Source organism: Cetorhinus maximus, chromosome 10, assembly GCF_964194155.1.
Source record: "Cetorhinus maximus chromosome 10, sCetMax3.hap1.1, whole genome shotgun sequence".
In the NCBI taxonomy this organism is placed as follows: domain Eukaryota; kingdom Metazoa; phylum Chordata; class Chondrichthyes; order Lamniformes; family Cetorhinidae; genus Cetorhinus; species Cetorhinus maximus.
The window spans coordinates 129,507,044-129,520,661 of record NC_135888.1 but is presented as its reverse complement, the minus strand read 5'-3'; the positions used below and the strand labels follow the sequence as shown (position 1 = coordinate 129,520,661).

At 42.8% G+C, this 13,618-nt stretch overlaps 1 protein-coding gene across 3 annotated transcripts in view; it reads left to right on the top strand.

Moving 5' to 3' along the window:
• The window catches only part of hmmr (hyaluronan-mediated motility receptor (RHAMM)), a 41,361-nt gene extending 28,872 nt beyond the window's left edge, over positions 1–12,489 (top strand). For 2 of the 3 annotated variants that reach the window (XM_078551130.1, XM_078551127.1), the window contains 4 exons: positions 181–283; positions 972–1,148; positions 8,916–9,078; positions 10,893–12,489. In XM_078551130.1, coding sequence (XP_078407256.1) covers positions 181–283; positions 972–1,148; positions 8,916–9,078; positions 10,893–10,912 — 463 coding nt within the window. In that variant the 3' untranslated portion in view covers positions 10,913–12,489. The remainder of the gene's footprint in view (positions 1–180; positions 284–971; positions 1,149–8,915; positions 9,079–10,892) is intronic. The other variant, XM_078551129.1, reaches the window with a different exon arrangement.
• Positions 12,490–13,618: the final 1,129 nt, after the last annotated feature.

Genomic DNA, 13,618 nt, shown 5'->3' with positions numbered 1-13,618 from the left:
GAAATTTGTCTACTTTAAGATCCTGTATAAATGGACAGCGTTGTATTTCTTTTGAGGTGTATTCAGTGGAAGTCTATAAGTAGTATTTCCCCTAAGCAATTGGTCTCCATTTATGCAATTGAGAAGGTTGGCAAAGCATGCAAGCTTGTTTTCCAAATGAATTTCTTGCTTCTCTTGCAGTAGTGCTGCAGTAGGTGAGAATATGGTTGCAGAGCTAAAAGCTGAAATACAGAAATGGCAGGTGCTTTATGAAGAATTACACAACAAGGTTAAACCCTTCCAGGTATGTCCTCTCTTCCAACATTAACTTCTGTGCTATCAATTTCGAGCTAATATTTTCTGATTACAGTAAGGAAAGATTAGGCTACTGGGAAGCACTTTGGGACATTTTATCATGTTAATGGTGCTACATAACTACATGCTCCTGTTGTAGACATGTCCAGTTGTTCACCTGAAGGCTCAGGTGCACAAGCATTCGGGAGTAGTTTTCAACCATTCTGAGTCCTTTAGCAGCTTCTCTGCTTCAGGTAGTGGGCTTCTGGTGTCTGTTCGCTAACACCGTAGGGCCTGCAGAAACAGCACTTTCTTCTGCTTCTGCCTGGTAAGCGTAAATGTGCCCACTACCGCCACCACGGAGCTTACTAGGAAATGGACAAAGGATGAACTCTGCTAGGGATGACTGACAACATGCTATTTCCCTGTTGGTAAACTCCTGGTCCCTGCTACCGTCCATTTGAGAGAGATCTAAATAAACAGTCGTGCCTTCATTTGCCTCCTATCATTCTAAACATCTTGTTTTGGGGCTCCAGCAAGCTGTGCTCTATATATCATTGATTTACTTTTTGCAAGTTTGTGACTTGGTCTTTGGTGGGTCTGCTGTTCCTTTATTTGGATTGAAATTGTCAATTTGCTTGATGTGATATTGCTGGTGGACTTGATCTGTTTTTTGTTAAATTATTTTGTGTGAATAGGCACAACTTGACTCATTTGAAAGGGAAAAGAATTCCTTGCTCAATGAACATGGAGCAACCCAGGAAGAGCTGAATAAACTGAGTGAAGCTTACGTCAAATTGCTTGGCCACCAAAACCAGAAACAGAAGATTAAACACGTAATGAAGCTGAAGCAAGAAAATGTGGAACTGAAGCAGGTAAGCAGCTTTACGAGGTCAGCAGCAGCAACTGTTCATGTGTAAAGTGACAAAGTAACCTGCCCTGAAATATTGATCAATTTATAGACTCAACATTTCTCATTGGCAATCTCAGCATTCATTCGGCTTCTGCATGCAATGTAGAGTGAATTTGCTGGGTTTGAAAGCTATTAAACTTTCAGAATATACGGAATTTTGCTCTGGATTCTATCTGTTGATTTAGGGACTCTTGCACTATTATGTCCTCTTGTGTGCACTATGTTGACCCCTTGCTGGGCACAGACCAAAGGATGGCAGGGTGTTCCTTGTGCTTTGTGACAGTTTCCCACAGAAGTCACTGTTGCCCTGAGGCTGCTGGACTATGAAGATGTCTGAGCCAAATCTGATTCTGGGTGAGGATTAAGGTTCAGAAGACTCACTTGGCACAGACCTGAATATTCTCACCAGCTCTATCTGAGCAGCAATAGATTAACCTGTTCCCGATAAAATAACTATTGGGCCAGTTGTGTACAACTTTAAAGCCTGTGTGGGAATTTGTACATCAGAAACAGCAACTATCCTGTTGCAAGTTGTCAGTTAATCTTTGGAACTTGTGTTGAGTGCCTGAATATAAAATCTTCCTGGTCAGTAAATTCCTGAACACCCCCATCCCCTCCAACTGGTATTCCTGCGGTTCAGCTTTCAGTTTCCATTATCCTAAATAATAAAATTAATTCTGAGACTTTGAACTACAAAACTCGATAGATAGGTGTTTCTGTGGCCGCAGACGAGACTGCAGGATGGTATGTTGCTCCCTGGTGCTAGGGTCAAGGATGCCTCAGAGTGGCTACAGGACATTCTGAAGGGGGAGGGTGAACAGCCAGTGGTCGTGGTACACATTGGTACAAACGGCATAGGTTAAAAAAAGGGATGAGGTCCTAAAAGCAGAATATGGAGAGTTCGGAAGAAAGTTGAAAAGTAGGACCTCAAAGGTAGTGATCTCAGGATTACTACCAGTACCACGTGCTGATCAGAGTAGAAATAATGGGATATATCAGATGAATACATGGCTGAAGAGATGGTGTGAGGGGGAGGGTTTCAAATTCCTGGGACATTGGGACCGGTTCTGGGGGAGGTGGGACCAGTACAAACTGGATGGGTTACACCAGGGCAGGACCGGGACTGATGTCCTCTGGAATATTTGCTAGAGTAGTTGGGGAGGGTTTAAACTAAAATGGCAGGGGGATGGGAACCTATGCAAGGAGTCAGAGGAGGGGGAATCAAGGACAAGAACAAAAGACAAAGGGGAATAAGAAAAGTGATAGGCAGAGAAATCAAGGGCAAGAATCAATCAGAGCCTCAGTGAAAAATAGTGGGAACGGGACAAGTAATGTTAAAAAGGCAAGCCTTAAGGTTTTGTGCCTTAATGCGAGGAGCATTCGCGCAAATAGATGTAAACAGGTATGATATAGTCAGGATTACGGAGACATGGCTGCAGGGTGACCAGGGATGGGAACTGAACATCCAGAGGTATTCAGTATTTAGGAAGGACGGACAAAAAAGAAAAGGCAGTGGAGTTGCACTGCTGGTTAAAGAGGAAATTAACGCAATAGTGAGGCAAGGTATTAGCTCCAACGATGTGAAATCTGTATGGGTAGAGCTGAGAAACACTCAAAAGATTTTAATGGAGGTTGTATATAGACCCCCAAACTGTACTGGTGATGTTGGGAATGGCATTCAGCAGGAAGTTAGAGACGCATGCAACAAAGGAACATCTGTAATTATGGGTGACTTTAATCTGCATATAGATTGGGCAAATCAAATTAGTAACAATACTGTAGAGGAGGAATTCCTGGAGTGTATATGGGATGGTTTTCTGGACCAATATGTTGAGGAACCAACTAGAGAACAGGCCTTCATAGACTCGGTATTGTGTAATGAGAAAGGAATAATTGGCTATCTTGTTGTGCGAGGCCCCTTGGGGATGAGTGACCATAATATGATAGAATTCTTAATCAAGATGGAGAGTGACGTAGTAGATTCTGAGACTAGGGCCCTGAATCTTAATAAAGGAAACTGCGATGGTATGAGGCACGAGTTGGCTATGATGGATTAGGGAATGTTACTTAAAGGGATGACGGTGGATAGGCAATGGCAAACATTCAAAGAGCGTGTGGGTGAACTGCAACAATTGTTTTATTCCTGTCTGGCGCAAAAGTAAAATAGGCCAAACCAGGGTTTACAAGGGAAATTAGAGATAGTATTAGATCTAAGGAAGAGGCATACAAATTGGCCAGAAAAAACAACAGACCTGAGGATTGGGAGCAGTTTAGAATTCAGCAAAGGAGGACCAAGGGATTGATTAAGAAGAGGAAAATAGAGTATGTGAGTAAGCTTGCAGGGAACATAACTGACTGTAAAAGTTTCTATAGGCAAGTGAAGACAAATGTAGGTCCCTTACAGTCAGAAACGGGAATTTATAATGGGGAACAAAGAAATGGCTGACCAACTAAATACATACTTTGGTTTTGCCTTCACAAAGGAGGACACAAATAACATACCAGAAATGTTGGGGAATACAGGGTTTAGTGAGAGGGAGGAACTGAAAGAAATCAGTATTAGTAGGGAAATGGTGTTGGGGAAATTGATGGGATTGAAGGCTGATAAACCCCCAGGGCCTGATCATTTACATCCCAGAGTAACAAAGGAAGTGGCCCTAAAAATAGTGGATGCATTGGCGATCATCTTCCAAGATTCTGTAGACTCTGGAACAGTTCCTACAGATAGGAGAGTAGCTAATGTAACCCCACTATTTAAAAACGAAGGTAGAGAGAAAACAGGGAATTATAGACCAGTCAGCCTGACTTCGGTAGTGGGTAAAATTCTAGGGCCCATTGTAAAAGATTTAATAGCTGAGCACTTGGAAAACAGTGGCAGAATCAGACAGAGTCAGCATGGATTTATGAAAGGGAAATCATGCTTGATAAATCTACTGGAATTTTTCAAGGATGTAACTAGTAGAGTTGATGAGGGGGAGCCAGTGGATGTGGTTTATTTGGACTTTCAGAAGGCTTTCGGCAAAGTCCCACATAAGAGATTAGCATGTAAAAGCGCATGGGATTGGGGGTAGTGTATTGAGATGGGTAGAAAACTGGTTGGCAGACAGGAAACAAAGAGTAGAAACAAACAGGTATTTTTCAAGCATTGATGGAACACGTGTAATATCAATGGATCAAATTCATTTTAATACACTGAAGCAGCATGTGTGTTCCGGGTTAAAACTATTGCTCTCCATGTTCTGCATAAAATAAGGTCAATTGCTATACTGAACATTTGTTGTCTGATAGAAGTCGTTCATCAAAGAAAAGTGTCACTACAGTGACACCATTCTAGCCCCACACACTAATTTTAATAGAAAACCCCTTGCAAATGCTTGGGCAGCATGAGTAAATGTAATTCACAAGTGCATATTAAACATCTACCACCATTCAACAACCACGCTGAACGATGAAGGAATACTCCCTCTGCTTTTAGTCTTGCCATTTTATCATCAATCCACATCCAGGTTAAAGTTCATGTGCATACACTGTGCAAATGAGCATTGAGATTATAGGCCTAACAACAGTGTCTACTTTTAAAACTGAAATGCAGTTAGGCACATGCCCAAGTCCAGGGAAGGTGCTGGCATAGTGGTATTGTTACAAGACTAGTAGTTCAAATCCCACCATGGCAGATGGTGGGTTTTGAATTCGATAAAAACCTGGAATTAAGTCTAATGGAATTAAAAGTCTAATGGTGACTGGTTCTGCCTACATGTGACCCCCAGACCCACAGCAATGTGGTTGACTTGTAAATGGCCTAGCAAGCCATTCAGTTGTATCAAACCACTCAGCATTGACTTAGACACTGGAAACGACAACGGCAAAGTCCTCCTCAGTAACATCTGGGGGCTTGTGCCAAAATTGGGAGAGCTGTCTCGCAGACTAGTCAAGCAGCAGCCTGACAAAGTCGCACTCATGGAATCATACCTTACAGATGATGTCCCAGACACCCCCATCACCATCCCTGAGTATGACCTGTCCCACTGGCAGTCCAGACCCAGCAGAGGTGGCGGCACAGTGGTATACAGCCAGGAGGGAGTTGCCCTGGGAGTCCTCAACATTGATTCCGGACCCCATGAAGTCTTGTGGCATCAGGTCAAACATGGGTAAGGAAATCTCCTACTCATTACTACGTACCCTCCCCCCTCAGTTGATGAATCAGTACTCCTCCATGTTGAATACCGCCTTGGAGGAAACACTGAAGGTGGCAAAGATGCAGAATGTACTCTGGTGGAGGACTTCAATGTCCATCACCAAGAGTGGCGCGGTAGTACCACTACTGACAGATGGCAGAGTCCTAGGTCTGCACCCAGTGGTGAGGGAACCAACAAGAGGGAAAAACATATTTGACCTCATCCTCACCAACCTGTCTGTCACAGATGCATCTATCCATGACAGCATCAGTAGGAGTGACCACTGCACAGTCCTTGTGGAGGCGAAGTCCTGTCTTCACATTGAGGGTATCCTCCATCGTGCTATGTGGTACTGCCACCATGCTAAGTAGGATAGATTTCGAACAGATCTAGCAACTCAAGACTGGGCATCCACAAGGCGCTGTGGGCCATCAGCAGCAGCAGAATTGAACTCGACTACAATCTGTAACCTCATGGCCCAGCATATCCCCCACTCTGGCATTATCACCAAGCCAGGGGATCAACCCTGGTTAATTGAAGAGTACAGGAGGGCATACCAGGTGCAGCACCAAGCATACCTGATGTAAACCTGGAGAAACTACTTGTGTGCCAAATATTGTAAGCAACATGCAATAGACAGAGCTAAATGATTACACAACCAACAGATCAGATCCAAACTCAACAATCCTGCCACATCCAATCATGAATGGTAGTGGACAGTTAAACAACTCCACTCACTGCAGGAAGTGGTGGGCTCCACAAATATTCCTATCCTCCATGTTGAGGGAGCCCAGTGCATCAGTGCAAAAGACTGAAGCATTTGTAACAATCTTCAGCCAGAAGTGCCAAGTGGATGATCCATCTTGGCCTCCTCCAGAGGTCCCCAGTATCACAGATGCCAGTTTTCAGTCAGTTCGATTCATTCCACGTGATATCAAGAAATGGCTGAAAGCACTGGATACTGCAAAGGCTATGGGCCATGATAGTATTCCGGCAATAGTACTGACGACTTATGCTCCAGAACTTGCCAGGCCCCTAGCCAAGTTGTTCCAGTACAGCTACAGCACTGGCATCTACCCAGCAATGTGGAAAATTGCCCAGTTAAGCCCTGTACACAAAATGGGACAAATCCAACCTGGTCAATTACTGCCCCATCAATCCACTCTTGATTATCAGTAAAGTGACGGAAGGGGGTCATCAACAGAGCTATCAAGTGGCACTTGGTTAGCATTAACCTGCTCACTGACGCCCAGTTTGGCTTCTGCCAGGGTCACCCAGCTCCTGAGCTCATTATAGCCTTGGTTCAGACATGGACAAAAGAGCAGAGCTTCCGAGGTGAGGTGAGTGACATTAAGGCAGCATTTGACCAAGTGTGGCATCAAGGAGCCCTAACAAAACTGGAGTCAATGGGAACCGGGAAAAACTCTCCGCTAGTTGGAATCATACTTAGCACGAAGGAAGGTGGTTGGAGGTCGGTCATCTCAGTTCCAGGACAACACTGCAGGAGTTCCTCAAGGTAGTGTCCTAGACCCAACCATCTTCAGTGCTTCATCAGTTACCTTTCTTCCATCATAAAGTCAGAACTGGGGATGTTCACTGATTGCATAATATTCAGCTCCATTTGCGACTCCCCTGATACTGAAGCAACCCGTGTCCAAATGCAGCAAGACCTGGACAATATCCAGGCTTGGGCTGACAAGTGGCAAGTAACAGATTTGTGTCACACGAGTGCCAGGCAATGACCATCTCCACGAAGAGAGATTCTACCATTGTGCCTTGACATTGAATGGCATTACCATCACTGAATCCCTCACTATTAACATTATTGGGGTTACCACTGACCAGAAAGAAATGGAACTGGATTGGCCATATAAATACTGTGGCTACAAGAGCAGGTCAGAGGCTAGGAATCCTGCGGCAAGTAACTTGCCTCCTGACTCCCCAAAGCCTGTCCACCATCTACAAGGCATAAGTCAGGAGTGTGATGGAATACTTTCCACTTGCCTGTATGAGTGCAGTTCCAACAGCATTCAAGAAGCTTAACACCATCCAGCACAAAACCGCCTGCTTGATTGACACCCCATCCACAAACATTCACTCCGTACACCACAAAAACAGTGGTAGCAGCATGTACCATCTACAAGATGCACTGTAGGAACTCACCAAGGCTACTTCAACGGAACCTTCCAAACCCATGACTGCTACCATCTAGAAGGACAAGGGCAACAGATGCATGGGAATGCCATCACCTGGAAGTTCTCCTCCAAGCCACACACCATCTTGACTTGGAAATATATCACAGTTCCTTCACTGTCGCTGGGTCAAAATCCTGGAACCCCCTCCCTAACAGCACTGTGGGTATACCTACACTACATGCAGCAACCCAAGAAGGCAGCTCATCACCACCTTCTCAAGGACAACTAGGGATGGACAATAATCACTGGCCTAGCCTGCAATGCCCACATGCCATGAATGAATATAAAACTAGCCACAATACTATTGAAGGGAAGAGCTTTGGATTCTTTGGTTTTATGAACATATGAATTAGGAGCAAGAGTAGCCATTCAGTATGATCTTGGCTAACCTGATTGTGGCCTCAATGTCATTATCCTGCCTACCCCCAACAAGGGAATCATTCTACCTCTGCCTTAAAAAAAATTCAATGACTTGTTTCTGCTGTTCTCTGGGGAAGAGAATTCCACAGACTCTGGAGAAAAAGTTCTTCACCATTCTGTCTTAAATGGGAGACCCCTTATTTTCAAACAGTCCTTGCTCGTTCTGGTCTCTCCCCACAAGGGGAAACATCCTCTTATTATCCACCCTTCATCCTATCAAGTCCCCCAAGGATCTTGTATGTTCCAGTAAGATCACCTTTCATTCTTCTAAGCTCCAATGGATACAAGCCCAACCTTTCCTCATAAGATAACCCAGTCATCCCAGGAATCAGTAATGTGAATGTTCTCTGAACTGTTCTAATGCAATATATCCTTCCTTAAATAAGGAAATCGAAACTATGCAGTACTCTAGATGTGGCCTCCAACAATGCCCTGTAGAATCGCAGCAAAACATTCCTACTTGTATATTCTATTCCCTATGCAATAAATGAGATCTTTCCATTTTACCTTCCTAATCACTTGTTGTATCTGTATACTAACCTTTTGTGATTCATGTACCAGGGCATCCAGATCCCTCTGCACCACCAGTTTCTGCAATCTCTCTCCATTTAGATAATATGCTGCTCTTCTATTCTTCCTGCCAAAATGGACAAGTTCACATTTTCCCACTTTGTACTCCATCTGCCAAATTTTTGCCCTCTCCTTAACCTATGTATATCCCTTTGCAGACTCCTTATGTCCTTTCAACAACTTAACTTTCTTCCCTGTTTTGCTGTGGGTTGCTTCCCTTGCCCTGGCAATTTTCCACATCTGTTGGCTTTGTAGAACAGTATTTTGGGTTTTGACTTAAATTTCGTATGAATCAACATTTTTGTAATTGGGAAGTGCAGAGATGCAAACTGGCAAGTAAATGTTTGATCTATTTGTTCTACCTGGCAGGAGCTGACAAAACTTCGAGCCCAGCTATCCAAAGAGAAGCTAACTGAGCAGAAATATACAGAGCAGCGTTGCAAAGTTCAAGGCACCAAGCGCTTTGATCCTGCCAAAGCTTTCAAACACGCTGTGAAGGAAAATATTGCTCCAACAACACCACTGAGAGAAGGTAAACATTTTTTATTCATTCATGAAATGTGGGCATCGCCGGCTAGGCTAGTATTTATTGCCCATCCCTAACTACCCTTGAGAAGATGGTCAAATTTATTTGCTTTCCTGGATTACGGGACATTCAAATACCAAGCCATTATAGATGCATAATTAAGCTCATGGCTTTGTACACTGCATTGGTACGCAGTACTGAGATCTAATTGGTATTAATCCTAGATATAGGAGAGGGGCCTTGGCCAGCAGGCTTTCAGGTCATTGGCCAGGGGCAGATGAGGGCATCAAGTAAGTTTTAAGTGTTACTGCAAGTAGGGGGAGACCTGTTTCCCTCCCAATTGTTCCTTCAACAGGGAGAAGGATAAAGTTGTGGCAAGTTACAATACCCAAAATAAAAGTGGAACCTTTAACCACATGTGACTTCCTGCAGGCTCAGGTGATGCCAGGAATCTGTATCTGTATAGAAGGTTCCCTAGTTGCCTGCACGACCTTGCTCATACTGCAAAATATCTGTTGCTTTGCCCATGTTTGTTTCGGGGTTGGGTGTTTGTCAGGCTGCACACTGTGCAGTAGTGTCAGGTTGCATGTAGCAACCTAGCACATACTGGCTGTTGGGTGTGAGCTGTGGAGTAGGTACATTCAGTACACAGTTTTCAACTGATGCTAAGGCAAAGCTTGTATCATATTCATCTATGCTGTCCACCAGTCTTTGTGTATTTTGTAGGCAGAGCTATTATCTAATTTCCTCATGTAGGGAGAGGATTGACTGGGCCCAGGTCACTCGGGGTCTTTTTTAAAATTCATTCATGGGATGTGGGTGTTGCTGGGTAGGCCAGCATTTATTCCCCTTGAGAAGGTGATGGCGAGCTGCCACCTTGAACTGCTGCAGTCCATGTGGTGTAGGTACATCCACAGTGCTGTTAAGAAGGGAGTTTCAGGATTTTGAACCAGGGACAGTGAAGGAATGGTGATATATTTCCAAGTTGGGAGGCTGTGTGGCTTGGAGGGAAACTTGCAGGTAGTGGTATGTTCCCATGTGTCTGCTGCCCTTCTCCCTCTAGATGGTAGCAGTCGTGGGTTTGGAAGTTGCTAAGAAGCCTTGGTGAGTTGCTGCAGTGCATCTTGTAGATGGTATACACTGTTGCCACTGTTCGCCGGTGGTAGAGGGAATGAATGTTTGTGGATGGGGTGCCAATCAAATGGGCTGCTTTGTCCTGGATGATGTCAAGCGTCTTTACTGTTGTTGGTGTACTCATCCAGGCAAATGGAGAATATTCCATCACACTTCTGACTTGTGCCTTGTAGATGGTGACAGGCTTTGGGGAGTCAGGAGGTGAGTTACTTGCCACACTGTCGAATTGTCTCGACCTATTTATAGTGTCTGATTCCGTGATATTCCCTGATCCCTTATTCCACAGTTGTGACTTTAAAGAGACTGTCAGACTCCCCTTAATGTTAAACAGTGAGTATAAGCTAACCTGTCATCAGCCTATTTCATGGGTCCATGCAAGGGCGGGGGGTGACAAATGATCAGGTCATGTGCCAGGTAACCTGTTGCCTGAGAGCAGGTAGGCATTAATATACTTGTTACATCTTCTATAAACATTCATATATGGTTGAACTTCCTTTTCTATCCAAATGATGCATTGCATTATGAACAGTTCTGAATTTGTTTCATTTCATTCTTAAGCAAATGATGCAGAGTTTTTGGTTTGGAAAATTGTACCAATACGTGTATTAATCTCATCTGATTGTTGTAATACTCCATAGATTAATATTTGCTGTGGCATTTTCTGTATGAATCATTTGTTTTTACAGGGAACATAAATGTACTTTAAGCTCTGCAGCTCTGAGGACCTGAGGTCTGAATGCAAATCTCCAGGCATTTTGAGTGGGATAAGATTCTGATAATGTTACTCTGGATCAAATGACTTTAATTCAACTGATAGGTGTTGAAGGAGATCATCATCGTGCCACAGAAACGGATTGTTTTAAACCACAGAAATGGGTTGTTTTAAACCACAGAAACGGATCATAGCAAACAACAAGCTATCTTGCTCCACTGACTAAGTTGTTTTCACTACTTTTTTAAAAGGTGGTGTTTTTAATTTTAATATGCATTTATAAATAAATTTCTCTTTAGATTATGTAAATTAATGTTATAAATGTTCATTTAAACTTGTAACCCTATTTGTGAGCATTGAATTGTAAATAATTCTGTGGGATTTTCTGATCAGGTGACACTTTATATCTGGGAGAACTAACAGTTCTTGTTTCACAAACTATTTGTAAAGAAAAAAATAACTTGCAAACAGCAGGACTGTTAACAGATAGCAGCTGATCTAGAAATCTATTACTGTAATTCTATACTTTGCTCGCTCTCTTGTGCGTGCCCTCACTCTCATGTGGGCACTGCCCCTCTGCCCTTGTTCAATTATTTTGCTTAAAATAAGATGGTTCCTTTACAAAGGATAACATTGTTACTAGCTAATACATGAGGTCTAGTGTTAAGTGAGATATTACAATCATAATATGAGTTTTGGGATCATGTGCACTGGGTGTACATTAGTTTAATCACACATGGAGGAAATAAAGCCTGGAATTTGGGTTGGAGTGAGGATCATTGTCTCACAGACTGGATTGAAACCATCGACTGGACCCATTGAGAACTTGTGCTTCCTAACTCTTAGGAAGTTTTTGAGGATTACATTTCAGGAGACCTAGTCCAAGAGCAAACTTGGCTTATTGAAGCCTTAAACTGATGGGTAAAAATAAGTCTGTAATGAATAGCAAGCCTTTGGTAGGAAGACTCTGGCCAATGGTTTTACAATTCTTTCTTCAGCATCTCTCTACTCTAGTGAAATTCAATATTCCAATAAATTGTCAGCCTGCTTTGGGGCAAACATTGAGGTGGAGAGACTTGCTGTAGACATCCAGGGCTTGTTTTGAAATGTAATTGTCAGTCATTTCAAGTGCTTCCTAACTCTGGAAGTTAAATTGTCGATGGTCTTAGTTTAATAAATAGTAGGTTGGAGCTGACCTTCAGTCATTGCATAGTATGACAGGAACAAGGAACTTGCCTCACCTGACCCTTGCTGCCTAATACAGGGGTTTTCTTGCAGGGCTTGTGGTTTGATTACTTGAAATTGTTGCACCTTTTGGTGTAATATATAACATTTTAAACTATGTCTTTGGGTAGTGAATGGTCAGAATGGCACTGGTGTATGTACAGAAATATTAGACATATTAATAAAACTGGACTCAGTCCAGTTTGAGGGATTTCTGTTCTGTCATGCTCCATGCTGGAGATGATCAACACTAATTTTACGTAGATAAAGCAGCACTAAGCAGTAACTTGCTGGTGATGGCTATCTAAAGTTAAAACAGTTAATAAAAGCACTGTTTTAAGTTTTAATGGTGATTGACTTTATTTCACATCTAGCTTTTGTCTCTGTGTTGGGCTTGCTACTCAGTCTTTGTACATTTAGGCAAGTTGGATGACCAACCATTGTATTAGTAAAAGGAAAGGGGTAGAGAGAAGGGACAGCGGAGAGATTGCAATCCCTTCAGTGTCTAATTCTTTCAAAGAAGCAAAGGAGTATAATGCGTCACAACCAACAGAATTGGTCATTTACAAGTCTAGGAACTGCTGACATCCTTTTTGAAGCTGGAGGCAGGAACCCAGAAGATTGTTTTGCTCGCAAGATTGTTTTACTTTTGACCATGAGTGTCAGCTTCGCTCCATTAATGAGGCTCTCTGATCTGTCACTCTTGTGGTTTCCACCCTACTTCAGGAATTAAGCATATAGTCTAGTTTGCACTTCCATGACAGGCTGAGTTACATTGGGCAGACAGACTGTAACAATTAGATGTGAATGTTCCAATTTTTCTCCAATGAAGGAGTTTTCCCACTCTCCTAGTCAGCATTTGTCCATTGACCAACAGGACCAAAAGAACAGATTAATTTATTATTTATCCTTCTGTTTAAATTATCATCCTGTGTAAAAGTTGCATTTCAAATCTAATTTATTGGTAGTAAGCACTTTGAGAAATTCTACAGCCAAATGCAAGCTATTTTCCCCCATTCATATTTGGTCAGAAATTGCAACAAGAGTTTCGATAAGAACTAAATGACCTTTTTCTATCTCTAATACAAGAATGGTACATCTTTGCATTTCTTGGCTATCATTTGTACATTTTTTGTCAAACTTTGTGTCAAATAAACCTTACAAAAGTACACAGCATTGGAATAACTAATCTCACTCAGAACACGAGGGCTGTGCTCTCTAACTGCAGAACAAATGCATTCTAACCTCATCTCCAATCTATTTTGTGGTGTTTAAAGGGACAAACATGGCCCTTTATGGAATGGCCTGTCATCTAACGAGCCAAAAGTGATCTGGTCTCTCAGAAATGCCTGACCTGAGGAATATATCATGAGGCCTCACTGACACAAGCATGAGTCACTACTCCTGTTGGAATCCTCAGCACAATTAACAGGGTCAGAGTTCAAAAGGAAGAACTAAAGAGAGAGCTATGTGCAC